The sequence below is a fragment of the Zootermopsis nevadensis genome, unplaced genomic scaffold (genome assembly GCF_977971745.1).
Source record: "Zootermopsis nevadensis isolate Lab colony 2312 unplaced genomic scaffold, Znev_1.0 Znev_ptg000006l, whole genome shotgun sequence".
NCBI classification, from domain to species: domain Eukaryota; kingdom Metazoa; phylum Arthropoda; class Insecta; order Blattodea; family Termopsidae; genus Zootermopsis; species Zootermopsis nevadensis.
In genome coordinates this window covers 2,476,421-2,498,135 of record NW_028259138.1, presented here as the reverse complement: position 1 = coordinate 2,498,135, position 21,715 = coordinate 2,476,421, and the positions used below count along the sequence as shown (strand labels likewise).

The 21,715-nt window shown below is 37.2% G+C and overlaps 2 protein-coding genes and 1 long non-coding RNA gene across 8 annotated transcripts in view; all 3 read right to left on the bottom strand.

The window, feature by feature from the left end:
• The window catches only part of RanBPM (Ran-binding protein M), a 51,500-nt gene extending 44,722 nt beyond the window's left edge, over positions 1-6,778 (bottom strand). For 2 of the 3 annotated variants that reach the window (XM_022069324.2, XM_087343549.1), the window contains exon 1: positions 6,561-6,778. In XM_022069324.2, coding sequence (XP_021925016.2) covers positions 6,561-6,753 — 193 coding nt within the window. In that variant the 5' untranslated portion in view covers positions 6,754-6,778. Of the gene's footprint in view, positions 1-6,139; positions 6,159-6,560 lie in introns of those variants that run through there. The other variant, XM_087343552.1, reaches the window with a different exon arrangement.
• Positions 6,779-9,368: 2,590 nt separating this feature from the next.
• LOC110832378 (SAP30-binding protein) lies at positions 9,369-12,754 on the bottom strand. Of its 4 annotated transcripts, none has more exons than XM_022069322.2 (2): positions 12,608-12,754; positions 9,369-11,715 (listed from the first exon to the last, which is right to left on the bottom strand). In XM_022069322.2, the coding sequence occupies exon 2, from the start codon at positions 11,598-11,600 to the stop codon at positions 10,749-10,751; it is 852 nt and encodes a 283-aa protein (XP_021925014.1). In that variant the 5' UTR covers positions 11,601-11,715; positions 12,608-12,754; the 3' UTR covers positions 9,369-10,748. The 4 variants fall into 4 exon arrangements, with proteins under 4 accessions (XP_021925014.1, XP_021925015.1, XP_021925013.1 ...); XM_022069323.2 differs by lacking the exon at positions 12,608-12,754 and adding an exon at positions 12,161-12,254; XM_022069321.2 differs by lacking the exon at positions 12,608-12,754 and adding an exon at positions 12,010-12,154.
• Positions 12,755-14,110: 1,356 nt separating this feature from the next.
• LOC110832382 (uncharacterized) lies at positions 14,111-20,836 on the bottom strand. Its single transcript, XR_015533788.1, has 3 exons — positions 20,702-20,836; positions 18,730-18,811; positions 14,111-16,197 (listed from the first exon to the last, which is right to left on the bottom strand). It is a non-coding gene; the product is annotated as an uncharacterized LOC110832382 (long non-coding RNA).
• Positions 20,837-21,715: the final 879 nt, after the last annotated feature.

Below are 21,715 nucleotides of genomic sequence, written 5' to 3'. Positions count from 1 at the left end.
GCCTTGTATTTCAGTTACATACAGTCCTTCCTAAAGTTCCCAAGGCCACCTTTCACAAATGTTTAACCTTTACAAACAGTCTTCTACTCAAAGGAGCTATAAAACCTTAACCTGTCACTTCAAGATATGAGAATCCATGAAATCAAGGGACAGTTAGTTGTGCATAAGCACCACTCCAAGCAGGCATGACGGGGAATGGAGGTGAGTTCCACACTTTCTAAGCTGAAGTACTACACAGAGGCACATGGTCATCTTTGCATTGTGGTAATTTTACTGCTGAGAAAAGAAATGCTGTACTTCTTGGATATGAAGCTGGGTGGGCCCCACAACTGATTTGGACACAATGGTGATTGGAAAAATCCCTGCCTTTGCCAGGAATGTAACCCACATCATGCAGACTACAGCCATATTAAAGGTTCAAATAAAATCATTCCTCTGAACTGAAGGGGAAGTTGAACCTCCAAGATGTGAAGAAACATTTACTAACCTTATGAACCAGGTTCTATGCCATTCCTTTGCCTGCTTAAAATGCACTCATCATGGGGATGATGTGCCTGTCTTATGTTTCTCCTCCAAAACTACTCAACATAACCTATTCTGAAGGGTTCTGAAAATGGTGTAATACAATCTGGATTTTTGGGTTCTTGGACTTTGTCCATCGCCCAAAAAACCAGCAATCCAAATTTGATTAAGTTTGGTACTATTTTTCATCCACATGCATCGAACATAACCACTACTCCAAATTAAACTTATAAACAAAAATTTAGTACATTATCAATACAGATCAAATTTAGATCTACAATTTTCATTCAAGCATCATTTTTATATGCCACATTCTTAACAAAATTCAAGGACAATTATATATTGTGTTGTACTGTATTTAGGTGGGCCAAGATGCCTAAAACTTTCAAGCAGATTCAGGGCCATGATATATGAGAACATGGTTGGTTTCCTGGACTGTTTTAATGCCATTCAGAGAGGACATGTGGTAAGAAGCTGGGACATCTTGACTCCTAAATAACAAAATAATTTCACACTTCCTTTCACTTACATTCTTACTATGAGGAAGTATAATAGAAAATTTAAATTAATGCACTTAATGTAGCCAGTGCTATTAACAATTTCAAAAATGCTGAAGAACAGAGAGAAAGTTAGGGGAACTCCTCTACTGTAACTACAGCCAAGCATCAATTAAGAATTTTGTAATATGTTTGCTGGTGGGCCTGTTGTACACTTCAAAGTTGGTTAGAGACAAATATTGAGTATTCATGGAATGCCAATTTGCAGGGGAAAACTAAAGTTCTCAGAGGAAATCCTGAAACAGCACTACCTTTCCCACCACAAAATGTGCTAGACTGCCCTAAGCATTGAACCCGTACCTGTCACGAGTTAAAATCAAATAAGACATAATTTTTGAAAAGCATGTCCTCATCTTATAACAGCTCATTCCATACAATTTTCTTTCACATACATTTACTTCTGCATGATATTAGTTTTCATTAAATATCAAAGCATAAAGATGGAAAAACGTGCTGTACTGGCATGTACAATTAAATTAAACACAAGGGCGGAGAGGAATATTCCAACAGAGTACAAATACGGCATGTAAATACATTCTTTGCTAGTTTGTATAGCTCACTGAAGCAGGTGTTCATTTATTGTAGATGCAAATCCAATGTTGCAAAGACGAATTACAAATACTGGTATCATACTGTACAGCATTATAAATAATTTTCCCCATATTTCATTAAAGATTCACCATATTAAAAGTAAATAAAATTTGTAAAACTTCATTAGATCCACCATGTATTGTCATGGACTAACCATTTTTGCATAATAAGATATTTTTAGTACATTCATATAATGGCAAGTTTCATGCAAAGTGAGGGTTACATTGGAGTGATACAAACAAAAATTAAAATTGCTAACAGTTTCAGTATAGACAAAAAAATAGATTTAATCAAAATCTGTTCAGTAGTGTCACAGATAAAACATGCAACTATCTCTTTATTAAACTTTCACCTTATGCCACAAATTATACTTTCATGTCACTGGTACAAAGAATGCATAATCCCAGCTTCAGGGAACTGATGAGTACAGTCAGTTCTATTACTCTGTCTGCTTTTATTACCCTACTGAGATATAAAGTACTAGGGAACAATGTTTTCACAACACACATCTGTTTTGGATATAACACAATTGAGTATGTAGTATAAAAATGGCTGTCTTCATACTTCCTATGGTGAGAACCTCAAATCCTATTGAGTATGTAGTAACTGGGTACAAAGAATTGCAGAGATGTTACATAGAAAGATCTTCCTATTCAATAAATTGTTTTTTACAAATGTTCTTCAATAATGCTTAGGTTTTAAAGAATGCAATTATCATATCATTGTCCTAATAAAATATGAAGTTAATCAATACACAAGCCCTACTTTGAACCAATACTAACACATGCAGCAGAGATGAGAAAGGAAAAAATTAGAATCCATGTACTGAAATGATATCAGCAAGGAACATAACTGGAAAGCCTATACCCACAAGAAACAGTCTTACAAATAAAGTAACAAGAAACAGAGTGAACTTTAATAAATTACAAGAAGATTTTGAAATAGAAAAAGGATAAAAAGAGAGATCCACAGGAAGGCCAAAAACATGGTGGATGATCCAAGATGGGATTAATGTGGACAAGCGAAATGAGGATGGGACAGAAGTGCTGAACTTGAAAATATTGAAGGGCAAACAAGGATGTAATCTTAGGTGCTGAGAACGGTTGACAATGTCTGAATACAGAAAAAAGAGCAGTTTCAACCATGGCATTGGAATGCACCTCAAGTACTACCAAAAGGAGGAACTTCATGGTAAGAGATACTGGGCACAATAGTTGACCTTGGTACTGACAAGAATTTTCCTAACTAAAATCAGAATTACTCCTATTTCTGTATAAGCAGACATAAACATTGGATCTTACTCAACAAATAAGGCAGTATGAAATCCAGCTGGATCACCTATACCTACATCCAACCAAACTACTGTAAGACGTCAATGAACTATACAATTAATACTATATTTCAAGCAACATCAGTGAGTACAATTAATTTATTTTCACCAAACATCATGAATAAGTTGTTAGCACTCCTGTTTCATATTTGGAAAGTCATGGGTTCAAATCCTGGTCCAGGAAAAGCATATCCTGGTTTATCAGTCCCACCAAGAGAAAGGCATCACAGTGCCTTATTTAGGCCATGACTTCTTACATAACCTTTCCCATTTAAAATTCACTAATCACCCTATCATTCAACACTAAAGAATTAAATAAACCAAGAACATGCATTCTAGTCTTTGGAGTTGTAATGCCATGTAGTCTTGTAAGTGGTTGCTTACATTTTGAAGGAACATTGGTAACCAATGTTAAGACAACATGGTGTCAAACCAGAAGACTACTATTCACATTTTCACATGCCTGATAATATTAAACTCATAAACCTATAAAATGCAATTATTCTGTGCATAAAACACATTGTTCCATTATACATTATAGATTTAGCACTTAGATTGCAAATAGTGAACACCACATACGATCTGATGTTCCCATGGCAGTGAAGATGCCAATATTGCTCCTCTGGGCTGTAACATCGAGTACATACCGACATTTCACAGAAACATACTGCCTCCATCTTCAGGACTGACGTAAATACCATACTCAATTTTGGAGACATTTGTTGTTCTACAGGTTTGTAATACTAATTATTCCACATTATACCACCCACACACACACACACCATATCCTCAGCCAAGTTTATTGATGAAAAAGCAAAATCTTGAAGAGCACATGTACATGTACTAAAACCACAACACTTCAGCCAACAACCTAATATCAGAACTTCTAACATTCTCACCTTTTTTTACTTATTAATAGTTTACTTAATGACATTGTCAGTAGACTATATATTTCTGAATGATAATATGATTAATGAATGACAAATTGGAAAGGACAGGAAGTGGTCATGGCATAATTCAAAGTACCAACCCAGAATTTGCCTTGAGGCACTCAAAAAACCACAAAAACCTTAGTCAGGATAGCTGGTCTCCATGCCGAGTTATGAACCCTGGACCTCCTGAATGCAAAGCAGGAATGCTAATCAATCAGCTGGGATATTCAGGAACACATATACTGAGTGGTATAGTTACACGAGGGAACAGTTTTTATTGTGGTTATTTTCACTGTTAAAATAGTAACTTAGAATTCACATCTCACTCAATAAACACCTCTAGACTGAGATGAAGACTAGAATATAAAATAGTTGGTACGCCTTTTGGCCAAGATAATTTTGGAGAACACTGTCAATCAAATATACTCTCTTTTGAGATGGCTAACTTCTGGGTTGTTGCACCATGTAGTCTGGTAGAAGATTACTAGATACCCATTTTCAAACTCACCGCCATGAAAACCTCAAATCATACTCTCTCTTTTACTCACTGTGACTTTTTAAAACTTACTTCTGGCCTGCTGCTATAATAATTTCCAAATCATCACTATTCTTAACACTCCTTTCTTCCCCGGATTTCAAGGAATGATAATGGAACAAGAGAATAAAAGAGTAATGAATGGCAGGAGCCATAAATGGATTTCTGGCCTTTATTTGAAAGCTGACTTCTCTCACAGGGAACCAGTAGTTCTCTTATACCACCTCAGGGAGCTGACAGTATCAGCTAACCCAGGGTAGCTGGGAAGACAAATGGGGCGGGCACCTGCCAGTTGAGAAACCTACATTTACCATTTATAGAGGTCACCTCTCTGGGGGTCAGTGGCTCTGGCATACCACCACAAGGAGCTAGTAGTTCTAGAAAACCTGTGGATTGAAAGCCGGTAGTTCTGCCAAAACATCACAGAGAGCTCGCGGTTTCACCAAACCTGTGGACGAGGGTGATATGTAGCCTTTAATGTAGAGAGGATTCATTTGGTACAGACCAAGTGTCTGGAAATGACAGAAGGAAGCCTAAAAAGCCAGGGAGAGCCAAGACAGAACTGGGGGCTCATGGAAACCAGGGCATATGGCACTACTCAAGTCCAGAGAGACCCTGACAACAGTCAAAGGGCAGCACCCCAACTAAAGAGTTCAATCCCCTCTATAAGACTCTGTAAGGCCAAGGACCTATAGTGAGGCCTTATTTATAGCCACCAACAAAAGAGCTATCTTATAAAGAACTTCCATTTGAAAGTTGATTCCTCTCAACACGTAGCCAGCAGTTCTGGAATAACACCTTGGGGAGCTGACAGTACCAATCCACCAAGTAATTCTAAGAAGGCAACTGTTCTATAAGCAGATTTCATCAGGCAAAGACCAAGTGTGTTGGAAGTGCCAGGAAGAAGGTTAGAACCAGGATGAGTCAAAGTAGTACATGGATACATGGCACTACCTAAGTCTAGGGAGGCCCTAATCAAGGTGCCTAAAAGGCCCAGGTCTTTGGGCAGAACCCTGTTAAAGAGGTTAGCCCTAGAAAAACAAAAAAAAACAGGTACTCTATCAGATCTGTAACCTATAAAGATACTGTGATTATGGCAACCAACATAAGAGCTCTTTAGCACACAGTTTCCACTGAGATATTCATATGTAGGACACTGTACTTCAGGGAAGGTATGGGGATTCTAGTTAATTAAGTAAATGAAAATGCACAAAATATCAAGAAATGGTCACAGTGCAAAGGTTGGTTAGGCACCCACCTAATTTACAATCTAATCTCATAACCCACTTTACCTTTAATCACCACTGCTTACTGAAATGTTCACCATTTAAATGAACTACCTAAAAATACATCAACCACAAAACCAAACTAAAGCTAAAGGTACAGTTTACAATTGTTACAGTTCAGGAAATAAGCATTACATAGAATCCAATGTTGGAATGGTTACTCAATAATGAATTGGATAGGAGTCGAAAGGAAGCAATCAAACCATAATTTAAGGTCATAACTCAGTATCTGCACGGAGGGAAGAACACTACGAAAATCATCATAGCACGTAGTCTCCGAGCCAAGATTTGAACCTGGGACCTCACAAATACGATATACGAGTGCTAACCACTGGACATCGACGTCAGGTAAAACTTTCTGTCCTTGTAAGAAACACAAAACATACACGAAACCTGCACAAATACTGCAGTCTACACCGATCTTTCCATTACAATCGGTATAATTAGTAAACTTGTCAAACATGAATAACCGTCAAGTGTCAAAATACAAGAACCACCGTACTTTCTTCGACCCTGTATACTAAACATAAACTTTTCACTGCGCATTTACAATCCCGAGGCCAAAGCAGAGGTCTTCCACTTACGTCATTACACAAACCGATCAGCTGATTTCTTTGTTTGGAGACCTTACCAGTTGCCAGTGCTGTGGTCGATGACATTGTAGAATTACAATGCATTCCATCCCTTTCAAATAACACTCATTCCAAAGAGTCGATACAAAACGTATAAATATAGTGAACACAATGCAATGTAGGTGCCAACTGCGACATCCTTCTATATCCATAACCAAGACTGGCTCTTACTTACCTTTATAATGAACTCTCAAATTATTCTGCGACAATCCTATGTAGTTATATTTATCCTTGGGACTCCAGGATCTTGGTAAAGGAGTTTCTTCTTCATTAACCATTGGATGTAATAACTTCAACCGATCCACCACTGTATTCTGCGTTGCTACTTGCGGATCCATCACACTCCGTCCATTGGTGACGGCCGCCATTTTTAATATTCAGAGTCCCGGATGTATACGTCACGAATATAACTTAAAATACATCTAATAGATGGCAGACCGATGGTTACCATGGCAACGGACGCTGTCAGACCAGGCGACATAATGGCGGAAATGAAATGTTCCATGGCTAAATAAATAACATCATTTGGCATTAAAGCAGAGTAATGATTTAAACACGGAAAACAAATTATGTAAATTAAATCTCCTAATTCAAATTATAGGAATCAAATTCGGGCGTTGTAAAACATGGAGTTCCTCAAGGTTCAATACTTACTATGATGGGATCAAATTATGCAATAAATTTCCATCTAGCATTAAAGGTTTAAATCATAATACAAAAGTAGTTAAGCCAGCATTGAGAGATTATCTTTAATTTCACTTCTACTTAAATTTAAAAATTATTAAATACTGTAAATATTTATGTAGACAGCTGCAACAACCATATAGTTATATTTGTATTGATATATTTTTTGTACCAAGTGATGGTAAAACACTATAATAATAAAGAATGCCCTACGAAGATTTGTGCATCCATTTTTTTGTACTTCATGGTCTTCAAAGTTGTTGCTCCACCAAAGTTCTATAAGCATTTGTCACATTCACCATGTGAACTCTATACCCAACCTATCATAACCTCCTGGATTTAATTACTTTCACAACATTGACATGTGTAAATCAACACAGTTCCTTTCATTCAATATCCTAATCTGTCCATTCACTTCACCTCCTTGGCTAAAAATATTAGAAAGCAATGTCTTGTGAAAATGAATGACTAATGCTTCCATTCAAATGATCCCACCTGATTATACAAAACTTAATGTCTTCCTGCAATATAATAAACCACATTTTAAACCGCACAAAACAACTGGTACTGGTAAGTATGGCCGTATTTGAAGGGAAGAAGGGCGAGGGACGTAAGCAGGCATGCAGCATTTGGGGTAGGTAAGGTAGTTATGCTGTATGTATTGTGCAGTGATATCTCAGTTCAAAAACCATCGATTCCAAGTACAGACAGGTCTTATATCCTTCTGAGAATGAGCAGGTAAATGTGTTTTGCACTGATAGTAGTCATTGTGGTTGCAACCTGTGGTCAACCACCTCGCACTCCTCATCCTTCGACACCCTGCTTCCTTCCAGAGACAAACTTACCAGTCTTGGACTATATAATAACAGGTTTTCATCTAAATGTAGAAGACAGATGTTATTTCCTATTCATTAGCCTTCTTACCTATGGGTGAAATAACTGAAACAGAATAAAGAGATCTGTTGAAGATGGCTGTTTTCTGGGTTGTACTGCCATATATTCTGGTAGAAGTTTACCCACATTTCAGAGGTACTTGTTGCCTCCATCAAAGAAAATGTCAGTAAATTTCTACCATACCAACCATTTTATACTTGCCACTATGAGAACTTCAAATCTTACTAAGAGAAGTCATCTTAATGTGTTTCAATTTCACAAAGCCAAAATGCTGGGCAGAATCTTTCAGTCACTAACAATGTCCGGTCTTAAAGTATTAACCTGATATATTCCAGGACTTTAAAAAAGAAGTCAGCAAAACTGGTAACGTCAAAGATTAAAATGAATACCACCCAAGAGCATGGCCAAGTTAGAAATATCTTAAAAATACAGTCCACAGACCAGGAGAAAATCCCTGCTAGGAATGTGATATACGCGCATGCGCAAGATTTCGCGTTGAGTGACAACCCATCCTAAAAGCATTCGTTCCACAACCACTGAACGAACAACAGACAACAGGCTTTCATATGTTCTAATGGGTACAGCTTTAAGATTACCTCACAGTGGCACAGTGATCTAGAATATTATCACAACACCCACAGAACACATTAGAGGTGCATTAATTACACGCTACTCTTAACTGCTTGATGCTTTCAGTCTGTGTGTAGTAGTGTAAAACTCTGACGTATCACACTTACCACCAATAGCAGCCCTCTAGTCCACTTGATAGTAAACATTTCCCCCGCAGGGCTTTTCTCCTGGTCTGTGGACAGTATATGTTAAGGATATTATCACAAGAAGCAACATACTATAGCTGCTCAGTGACAGTAACTCAGCTCCTAGGTAGGCACTTGATTCTTCTCAGGGAGTTAACAGGATGTAACTATCGACAACTAGCGGCTGCCGCTATTACTGAATAATTAATGATGTGCAGAATGATGCCATTTGCATGGGTGCGAAACATGGTCTCTCACTCTGAGGGAGGAATACAGATTGCAGGTGTTTGAGAATTGGGTGTTGAGGAGGATATTTGGGCCCAGGAGAGAAGACAATGGGGTACGGATAAAACTGCATAATGATGAGCTTAAAAATGTATACTCCTCCCCCAATATTGTCAGGGTGATTAAGACAAGAATAATGAGATGGGCAGAGCAAGAGGTGTGCACCGGATATTGGCCGGGAAGCCTGAGGGAGAGAGATCACTGTAGAGATCTAGATGTAGATGGGAGGATAATCTCAGGTGAGATCTATGGGAGACAGGAGTTGAAAAAGACTGGATTTTGTTGGCACAGGACAGGATCCGGTGAAGGGCTTTGGTTAATTCGGTGATGAACCTTTTGGTTCGGTAAGCCATCTAGTTAGTTAGTTAGTTTATTATATTTGATTTTATTAACTCTGTCTCTTTAAGATATCCACACTTTAATTCATTTTATTAATGATTACTTTTGGTAGTTTATCTCTTAATTTGTAAGTATAAATCCATAACACCCCAACCACCATGTAAATTATACATTTTAGTATGTTTTGATGACATTTAATATACCTAAGCACCCAAGGATGACAGACTATTGAAACATAAAAATTCTAACATCTTACTAACTTAAATGAAATAAACAATGATATGGTTGTGTTGATGACATTTATAAACTTTTATGTATAATTTTAATTTAAGTTTAGCTATGTTTCTCACTTCATATGAGGGAAAACTTTGACTTGTATCTTCCTGTAAACTCATTTTCATCTATAAAATGTCTGCACAGTTCATTCATACACAAATGAACTCAAAACTGATTATTTAGTTTTTCTTTCCAGTATTGTATTGTGCAACTTATACAGAGAAACTGTAACATAGGAAATCATAATTCAAAGTAGACTAAAAACATAAAAGCTATAAGAATCAGTCTCACTGACATAAATTTTTAAAAGAACAGTAGTCTGCAGTCTATACCATTGGAAAGTCATTATAAGTTACATTTTGTAACATTATTAATGTTCTTTCTTGAATTATAAACACAGGTATGCCATAAATAACATATTTTGTGTATATACAGTTTTCATTCTTAGGAACAACTCCTATTTACATGCAGTATATCACAAATATTACTTATTCTGCATTCTGTACCTCATTCATAGGTCTTTCTTATATCTTGATCTAAAGCATGGAGATTCACACACATTAGCAGCAGAATGTACTACACATGGTAAAAAAAGTGTTTAAATGTAAACTTGTAATTGAATACCACATTTATATGCTTAAATAATTTTAGTGCATTACTACAATGCTATTTCACTTCCAAATAACGCCAAATTATTATAATAACCATATTTATTGCTGAAAATCATCCACTTAAGATATGAATCCACAATTTCTAATGCTGAGAATGTACACAAATGTTGATTAACATAATGATAGCTGTCTTCTGAGTTGTAGTGCCAAAAGTTTGCTGCCTCCATCATCATACTCATGATGAAAGAATTCCTACTGGACCACACTTCATTACAACCCAAAAGACAGCCATCTTCACACTCCCTGCTGTGAGAACCTCAAATCCTTAATGCTGATTTGTATGTTTTAGAGTTATGCTGTGTTCAACAAAGAAAACTAATAGCATAAATTGGGGTAAACCTGTATTATAGTCTCTAGAATGCTCCTAGACCAGATGTGTCTGTTTTTCCATAAATCATAACAGATATAACAAATGATAAACTTCATGATCACATTAATTCACACACTTTCTAAACCACATCAAATTCGTGGTTTCTTGGGAAGTGAGCCAAATGCTGATATAACTGTCCCCTTTGTACCTGTGACACTTGTGGTCAGGGATGGTTGCTGTAGCAGTCCAGCTGGTTTCAGTATATGACCAGCCTGGGCACCTCCAGCCATGTTAGATGCTACCATTGTTCCAACCTGATCCCATTTTGATTTCCGACGCTTTGTATCATCTTCTGCTCCTGAACCACTACCTGGGCGTTTAGCTGTACCTGATACAAATTCCACTTTTGTTTTATCTTTTCGTTCTTTCTCGCGTCGATCCATTTCAGTTTTCTGAACACGAGCTAGTTCTTCATAAAATGATTCTTTTCCCCATCGTAAAGGATCATAAGTCTGGGCTGGATAATTGGTACCAAATTCATTAATACTACAGAACTGAATCAGTTTCTCATAAATGCTTGGATTACGGAAATCTTTGCGCTGCTGGATCACATAATTCATGTCCAATCCATTTGATTCCATCTTCTCATACAAACGATTTATCTTATCTTGAAGCGAAGTTGAACAAAGCCCTGTTGGTTCAGGAGGAAGATGAACACCATCTGGGGTATCCCCTTCATTGCCTACAGCCTTTTGTCTTTCTTGTTCAGAACCTTCACCTGGAACGCCTTCATCATCAGAAATAACAGTGTCATCATGGTATGAGACTAACCGTGGAGGTATTGAAGGAATTGGTGGTGTTACAATATTAGGTGTGTTAGAATTTAGACTACTATCATCATTTGGTGATTTCTCATTATCATCCTCCAGTGCATCCTCTTCACCTTCAGAATCTGTGTAAGTAGCAGTAAGAGATGCTAGAGCAAAACTCTGACTAGACATCACGTAAAACCTTGGCCCTGTTCACAAAAATAAAACATGAACTTACACCTTCCTCTCCAATGTGATTGCAGATTATAGGCAAAAGCTTCGAGGCCTGCACCGACTAAACAGCGACCTGAAAAGAAACAGATTGAGAAATCAACAGTCTCAGAAGTACAAAAGATTCGGTGGTATCATAATTTAAAAAAGCTTCATGAAACAAATTGTGGTTCTTGGTTATGACAGCCCACTTTCAGTCGTGAAATCTAAACCATAAAATATTTCAGACATTGACAAGGACATTTATATAATAGTATGACTTGTATTTTTATAACATACATTGTATTATTATGACTTATTCTACATCCTATTTTCATCCAACTTATGGATCCATGGAATGTAATAAAGATGTATGTATGTATTTTCTTACGTTTCCCTTTTCCGTATCACGTCCACGACAAGATCAAAAAACTATATGTACGTTTTTATGCTAAACGTGACTTCGATTCAACACACATTTAAAATTTACCAAACAGGGCAAAGAGCAGACTAGGACTCAAACATGCATAGAATCTACATACCCTAGCACGTGTTAACGGGCTCCGAATAACTTGACCGACTACTAGCGACACATAGGTATATAGACAGCGAAATTATTGCCCCATCTGCTCGCAAAAGAGCAGTACTTCAACTGTACAGATGGCAGCTCTGTAGTGGAATTGCGTCAGGAGACTTTAAAAATATAACAAAATTCTGCACGCTTTATATAGAACCACTGATAAGTTAGAAAGAATTAACCTTGGAATTTTCAATCTAAATTAAAAATAAGAAAGATAGCCTAAAAAGTTACAGTGGAACCACGGTTCCGGAGAATTTGACGTAAATACGTCTATTCAGTAAGGAGTTTATATAGTGGCTTCATTCTAAATATTTTCTTTATACACGCTTTAGCAATAGATATCTTAATAATTCTTATATAAGATAAGTACTTGTGATATTGTAAAACATTTTTAACAGCACAAAATTACCTAGTCCACGACACACTTCTACAAACGATTCACAGCTCAGCTCTTGCCGCAATAACGAAAGTAAACAGATGGCGTTTCCTAGGTAACATAACAATGCACGCAAGCTAAACATTGTTGTCGATTTGTTGATACGGATCTTACAAATTTTCGTTACACATTTTCCTGTCACTTTTTCGTTACACATTTTTGCCGAATGACCCTTCCGTATAGACGTATTTACGTCAAAAACTTGAGGGAATGTGAATACCAAAGGGCATGTTAATGCACTGAGCGGGAGAGAGAGAGATTTGGGGAAACCCAAATCTGTTTTAAAAGGTACCAAGATCGTACAACTAAGGCCGCACTGCAATTGGCTTGCTCGGAGGTTGGGCGGTATACTGAGCGAAACCTTAAGCACACTGCCGCAGCAAAAAATGCTCACCAGTCTACCTCTGAGCATTCCGCTAGCGGAGCAAGCAAAATCAGCACCGCGAGGACTTATGTAGCTTATCTCAAGCAACACTACACTACACTACACTACACGAAAGTTATGATCAGCGCTGTAGAAGGCCAAAGTGGGATACAAACCACGATTTACAAACCCATTTTGTAGCTTTGAGGAAAGACTACAAGCTGCTAAAGAAACAAGAAAGATGGTTGAGTTTATGCATTTTTGCAAGTCATTTATACAAATATTCATGGGCTAGTTTCTCGATAACTTTAAGAAAGACATCATTTCTACTTGCACTGTGACAAAATAGCATACCACCTGAAACGCAGTGGATACCATCTACATTGAGACTGTGATTTGCTTCCAGCGACAATATGCATCCCGCTAATACCCCCCCCCCCCAAAAAAAAAAAAGCGACACGCTTGCAGAGCGGCCGTAGACGGAAGGTTAACCTAAAGCGGAACGGGCCACCAGGTTATAAACGACGACAATGTACTAAAATTGTACGCCACTGCATTAAAACATTACTTCGTTTTGTAAACAGGTTCGCACAGCAGCATACTCAAAATTTTATTTTATCAGTTTTGTGTGATTGGTTGTTATTATTAATTATTCACTTAAAATTAAATATTTAACTTTGTCTATAAACTTTTATTGTACTCGTACGTACTGAATGATACAATGATACAAAAAGCGTACGCGGGCCGCGCATAATATATCGGCGGGCCACGGGTGAAAACCACCGATCTAGATAATGAAATGCAGTGTAGGTCATAAATTAGAGTTTCAGGATTGTACTCAGATGATCAAACGATCGAATTTAACTTGGGGTTACAATGTTAATTATTGCTTGGATTGCACTGCTTGTAAACATGTTATAAAATGTAAAAACTTGTTAATTTTATAAGGTTTTTTTTTGATAAACTTGCTTATGCACAAATTCTGTGTATGTTTAATTCACCTAACCTAACCTCAAAGATTCCACCGTCACGATAGTTATGATTGTTGACTTATAAACCATATTTTAAGCATATGTTATAGTTTAGAGTAATAATTTGTAGGTACAGTGTAATGATATATTAGCATACCAAGTGTCAAATTAGGCCCATCGCTGTCAAACTGAAAGTTTGAAAGCAATTTTCGTACGGCTTCCATGTTGTTCTTTTACAGCCTACAAAAAGCATATAAACATATTTAAACAAAAATTGCACGTATTTTATTATCTACCATAATAAACAATTTCAGGACCCTACATCCTATTAAGAGGCGTTAGTGTCGCTAGCACATCACAGGTTCTTGCCTGTCCACCATGTTATTATCAATTGAAGGAAATTTTGAAAAAATACAAGATTGGAGGTTACGATGGACTGCAATGGCATAATGTCCACACCAAATTTTTTAAAAGAAAAGTCAACTTGTTCGAAATTTGAAAGTGGGACCTCTGAAACGTTAGTGGACATCTACCAGACTACACGGGGCAACAACCCAGAAGGCAAGAAATCTTCAAACAGAAAGAATATAGTGATTTTATTCGTCGACTTTCTTTCTTTCGTTAAGAAGTAAAAATAAGACAAAACTACCCTAATCTACTTCTTCTTAGTGGCATATTGCCCAGATGTCCCCTAATAGTTTTTCTCCGCTCTACATGTAGCTAATGGTTATAATCATAACTTGGTCTGCTGAAATTATCTAGTGCCATTTTCTCCCACAGACGGTTATACTCCAATGGATCGGTCGCCATGGTCTCGTTTGTGAAAACTGTTTTCACGATATGAAGGAGATACTGTAATTAAGGTAGGAGAAGTATTAAAGCGACGTTGCGGACTCACATCTTTTACAAAGAAGTCTTAGCTGTTTATTTCATGATCTACTTACCAGTCGAAGAAGTAGGATATTCAATTACTTAGCAGATTTACCAATTGTAATAGTTCGGAAGGAAAGTTTGGAAACTAGAAATAACCATAATGGGAGCAATAGTTAAGTACCTAAAAACCAACTTCCTATCTCAATGTGAAATTCATAGCGTTAACAACGGAATGTGAAAGTGGCATATAGAAACGCCTGTACCAATTCTGTATCGTAGACGGATCTTGGAATCTCTGCAGGTTATAATTGTGTACATGCCATGCAGTCAGTCCTATCAAAATCAAAGTTTGTAATTTTGAGGATAACATTCCTTTTCACAAATCTATGCTAGTTTAAGTAAAACTAATTGTTTTAGGCAGATGCCTTCTTGAGAATCTGAAAGTATCTTAACTGGCCAACAACATCCTCAGCTTTTATGGAACACAAAATTTCATTATCGTGTTCACAACAGCCCGTAATTGTACGGTATCCTGACTAACCGAGTACCCTTCATATCTTGTAGGCTACTTTTAAGACAGTCTTGGATCCTTTCAAGCCCGATGGTAACTATGTGCCCCATACTCTTGCAGTTTGTAGTTATAGGTTTTGTACGCTTCTAAATGATAAGAGCAATTATTTCCATAAACAGCGCCAAAGTGCGACCTTTTCCCTTTCCGGTTTTTTTTAAATTTAGGCCTAAGTGCTATATGTATTTCTCATTTCCCCCATGCATTCTTCCCGCCCCACCCTTCTCGTCCTCCTTGAAACACACATTAAAACACTCGTATCAAATAATACGCGTATAAGTTGTTGATAGTAAAAGAATATCGCCGTAATCTGTATATATCACGAACGCCCTGTATTTTATTTTCCACTATTTTCCTTACTTACAGTTTATTTAACGACACCTTTTTAGTAGCTCAGACTGCATTGAAGACCAAGTACTTTCCCGATTACTTCTTTTAAAACGCGTGTGACATATGCTCTTTCCCTACAAAACGGAAATGAAGGAAGTCACTTAGCCGCTTTAGAATTTGGTAACTCTGAGAGTTCACACGGGTTCACACTCCGTCGCATATCCACAGATTTCCTGAGTCAGCCTGGTCTCGTTTTCTCCTGCTACAGAACAAAAGCAGAGCATATCTGTCATTTAGTCTTCCTGTCGCGCGCGTGAGAACGTTGCGTAGGTTATTATTAATTTTTTCGTCATTTGTTGCGCCATCTGGGTGGAGAAGAGGTTGTCTTGCTTGACGCAAACTACTCAAAGAGGATCGGCAGGTGTTCCTCACCTGTTACCGTTATTCTTAACGTGTCCTGAAACCAGAAAAAAAGCCACACCAGATCTAATGTTATCATAAAACACTAAGCCAAGTCTCGGTGCCCAGACGACAAATCCTCACTTTTCACTAAAGTGTCTAGCAGAATGAATAAAGATGAAAGAAAGGAGCAATGAAAGAAAGCAGCAAATAAATAAAGAAACACAAAATAAAGAAATTATTCTTGTGCTTCAGAAGCAGGCTACACAATTGCCACTTTAGTTTTCAATAGACATACATCCTAATCAAAATGACAGTTGTAAATTATTTTCAAAACGTCCATAAATTATTCACGTTGATGAGATTATGTCCGACTGTACAAATGCGCCATGTCCGAAAATACTACATGTATTTCGATTGAACTTTTTATTTTTAGTATATATTTAACTATTGCCCCTTGTTAAAATCGTAGCCTGAAAAATTATCGTTCTACTTTAATTTTCATCGGTCATTTTGGTACGTACAATATTGCCTACCTTCACTTTACGTGACACAAACTGTCGAACTGTACTTACACAAAACTGTTTTATCATACAAAAATTGGTGCATTTCATTATACAGGCCTACATTCTCGATAAGACGTTACTGTTTGACGTATTTTTTAACATAAGGAAAATATTCATAACAGTGTAACTGTATAGTAAATATATATTCCGTGGTTCGAAGTCCTTCTTGAGAAGCTAATAGTCATTCACCTAAACAATATAGTTCCCGCCCTTTTACTGTGTTACAAAAGCCCGCCACAAATCCCTGTCGTTTGCAAGAAGGAGCCAGTCTACGCCGTCATATCACATTTCTTTAACTTCCCTTTGACTTATATGTCGCAACACAATATTTATGCTTGAATGTAATCGGATCTGTTACATAGAAACATAAAGACCAATGCACTGTAAGTCAAAGCCATTCGTCCATCAGTCTGGAATCATAATTATCACACGAACCGCCTATTTGTTTTGGACGACCCTAGAACTCTGTGAAGTGAAATAAAAAAAAAAGACTTCGCCAGAGCTGAAACACGTAATAATCTACGAGTTTCTTCAGTTGACCTCCTACTGCGCGTGCAGGTTTCTCTATTAGCCTCAGCAATGCGGTCTTCCTTGAATGAAAAACAGGCCTACTTACGTATACTTTACAATTGCAACGCATACTTCTGATACCTCACCACAAATTCATATAATGTAAAACGTCAGCTTATCGTCCACCCAGAGATTCTTCAGAAGCTGTTAGGTTCGAATGAACCAACCTCTCGGATGTTAGTGACCAAAGGCATCTTCTAATTATAATAGATCCTCACTGGCGTATGAAGTGTGTGTGTTTTTATTTATATTAGTTCGAAAATAGAAAGAAAGAAGGTGGAAGAACAAACAAAAAGAAATAATGGAAGGAGAAATAGAAGAAAAGAAAAGAGAAGGAAATAAAAGAAAAATGTAAAGAACGCAAGAAAGACGCTGCTCGTATTCAATCTGGTCACGTATGTCCGCTTTCAAGTTAGAGAAGGCAACTCTTCATTCACTCAAATATTTGTCTTTTCGCTCTTCAGTTTTGACTTGGAAGGCGCAATTTTTAGACACATTCGCTCACGAAAATATGTATTTACCATAAAGACGTAGGTGCAATAGTGTGTCTGTTATGCTCAGGGAAGTTGGTTTTATTGGGCAGAGTTAGCATCATTCTAAAAGACACAGATTCAAATACTTTGATTTATTTTACTGCTTAGTAAGCCTATAGCTCAATTTGTGATCTGTCGAACGTGCCCCAACATCTGAATAAGAAATGCAAATGTACGAACAGAAACCTTTTAACTGTGATGAGATAATGTCGTGACTTCCGCGTAAACTTAACTGTCCTCAGATCGACACCATAAAAGTGCACCATTTCACCATTTTCGGCCTGTAGTTTTATATAACAAAACTTCTACAAAATATTCAAGTCTTTTGCTCTTCTGGGAAGAAGCTTGGGTCATATGGCCTCAGTTTATAAAAACAGTAAAATTTCACTAATACTAACAACCACTCCTACAAATTTTCATTTAAAGCTGGGCCATTTAACTTGTGAAAGTCAGAGAAAGTGCGCAGAACAGTTATATTAAAGAGTATCTGTATGTGGTAGCCCCTCAGGTAATCTTTCTTTCTATTTGACGTCATTGAGACAACCAGCGTCCCAAGTGTCTACTTATGTACGCATACTATTCATATAGTGCAGACAACGTGAAGAGGAAACGTCTTCATTGACATGAACCTTCAGAATCAAATGTAAGAATGCGTCTGACTTGGAGGTCTGATGCCTGGTTTGAACATCGGCAACAAGCCTAAAGACTGAAGTATTCCTCAGTCAACAAAGCCCTTTCATTGAAAAATACACGACATCGAATTTAAAACCTTCTCGTTTCATTCGACGATAAATAACGTATGGAATTTATACAGCCGTTGAGAAATCCCTAAACCAACTTATGTAATGTGCAGTCACGAATATGAATTTGTATTTCAGCAAATTCACAGACTGCGGTCATGTGCACTAACTCAGAACTCACCACGATCTCTTTCCGCTCACTTCCCTATTTACCGACGAGTTCCGGATTCCAGGGTCGACATAGGTGACAGACTTTCACCGGCCTGAAGCAGGATTGCCAATATTTGATTAGAATACTATGCATTACATAATAAAATGCAGACCATTCTGCGGTCGTGTGGAAATACGGAAAGGACACGGGTACTTTGATGGCCAAAACGATAATCGACAGGGGAGAGCGATTAGAAGAATGGCAGATTTGAGGCATGAGAGACAGAACAAAGCGTCTAGAATGTTGGACAGGTACGGAGTACGAGAATGAAGAACATGCGAAAATGAGACGCACGAAGGAAGAGGTAAAGCAGAATGATAGGACGAGTGGGACGAGGAGAAAGAACACGATGAAGGAAGAGAGTAGGTAACAGATCTTTCTTCATTATTTAGGTGTGAGAGTGGTTTTGGTATGTGGTGGGTAATGGTACGAAATTTTGAAACCGCAAACAGCTCTACAACGCACTGAAGTATAGTGGAGATTGCCGAAATTTGACGCCAGTTGTGGGTTACACTCCTGAGAAGCCTTGCGCCTCTATCGCCCGATTCTTTATTTTTAATAATTTGTATTATAAGAAGACCTGAAATAAAAATCTCCAGTAAATCAACAACCATTTTAGTGTGCTTAGAACCAATAGTATGAGCTGTAGTATGTTGTGTTGGCAAATAATTAATCATTAGTTTGTCAAGTTTGCTTCTTTCTCCTGCTAGACACACGGGATGACTGGATTTCATTAACGAGAGGTAATCGTAAGTACACCGATTTCCACTTACACATCGCGGTAAATTTGATTGTGATTTTTGTGCATAGTTCAAAAGTAACAACTTGTAAATATTTTGGTCATTAAACAATACGCAAGCCAAAAGTGTCAGCGTCTTCTGATTTCTTATTTTGCTCTAATTTTTTTAGTTTTCGTCATATAGGCGAAGGTCATATAGTACCGGACACCTAAGGATTTCGGGGCGGGGGGGGGGGGGAATGTGTAATGTGAAATTAAAAAATCTTATTAATTTTCACAAATTTGAACTTTTTTATTCCTGAAACATGTATTTTGAATAAAACAAACTGTCAAAAAAGTAAGGAAAAATGTGTTTAAAAATTTTCAACATTACAAAAATTGGCGTCTAGTATCGGACACTGCTTTACTTATAATGTTTTTCTTAGTTTTGATAGAAACTTTCAGTTTTTATGAATCTTAACGTCTTTTGCAGGAATAACATTTGTAATATGGCATATTTCTCTCAGTATCGGCTCATTTTTCATGCGCCCAACCACCACAAGAAAGACATTGTATCCAGTCCTAGTCAAAAATTTCTGAACAGATGGTGCACGCTGTTGTATATCTTTCATTTGGCTGATTAATTCTTCCTCCAACTCGTCAGTGAAATTTCTCCGAAACCAACCAATGTTGGGTGTCATTTTCACACCATTCCCCCTTCTTGCAATGTTGTTAGTCTATCTCCAAGAGAAATTAGGGGGACTGAAAAAGTATCTGCTGCTTCCCTTACCGATATCTCCTTATTCCTAACCTTACCTATAGCAAGTTTCATTTGATCTTCTGTCCATTGTCCCCGTTTCTTTTTGCATTGGGTTCGCTGTTCCTCAATCTAATAGCAAATCTAATTTTAATCCCTGAAACAAAATAAAGAAACCCCAAAACCAGTTATCTCTCCAATAGTAAGGATAACAGAGTTTATATGTAGTCATAAGTGGTAAAAACAGAAGCAAACTAAATTGTATTTATTCTTAAATAATATTTTCGAGAATTGTTGTATGTCCGGTACTACCAGAAAGCACACTGTCCGATATTAGACGACAGACATGTAAAGAGAAAATGGCTGCTGTATATCCAGTGCTTACTGCTGGAACAAAATCATTATACACATCTAGTCTGTAGTTGATACAACAAAAGTAAAATAAATTGAATAATTATTTCACTTACCAGAATTAGTTGATACAGCCTTCCAAAGATAAACAATGTAGCTCGAAATTTGTACAAATTGAATGATTCACTCACAGCGGCTGACCGGCTCAACGGATTTACTCCAACTAATGACTGTCGTCTGTGATGAACATAGACAAGACTCCGATACTTGACAAGTGTCACTAACTGACGACGTTTCGGAAAAGTAAGCACTGTCCGATAATGGACGCTGTCCGGTATTATACGACCTTCCCCTACGTTATATTTAGTCTCGCTTATTAGTAAATTTAATGTAAAATTAATTGTGCCAATTTTAAGAAATTCAAAGAAATTATTATGTCTTGTGTTCTTCATTCCTGCAATTTGTTGTCCGTTTCAATCATAACATTTCTGCGTACAATTACCTCACACAGGTGGGAAATTGTACGCAATGCATGTTTCTTCAAGAATAGCATTTCTTATATTAGATATCTGACTTTGGCACTTATACTATGATAATATCAGTTAAATTTCCTTCACGAAATATTCCTAAAAATCTGGAAAAGTTCAGTAAATACGAAGATTGCTGTCATCTGGGTTGTTGCGCCGTATAGTTTGGTAGATTTACCAGACTACACGGCGCAACAGCCCAGAAGACAGAAATTCTCAGACTCAGCTGTAAAAAAATTAAATTCTACATATTCAGAAATACAATTTCATAACTGTTCAGATTTAGGCGCGTGCAATTACACCTATTCTCCCCTCTACGAATTTCCAACTGGGACAGATGGAACCATGCTTACGGATATTTTATCTTCATCTCTCTTTGTACCCTACAACAAATTACGTAATATAATATGCAATTAATCATTAATTGTCTACATAACTATGTTACATGTATTAGGCTTGCTACACAAACAGGAATACTATTAAGTTCTGAATTTAAAAAAAAATGTGTTTCCGTTCATAGGTCGCTGATGGTTCATACACACAGCGATATAAAAAGTGTATAATCCAAAGAGACACAGAACATAACACAGAACTTACACACCC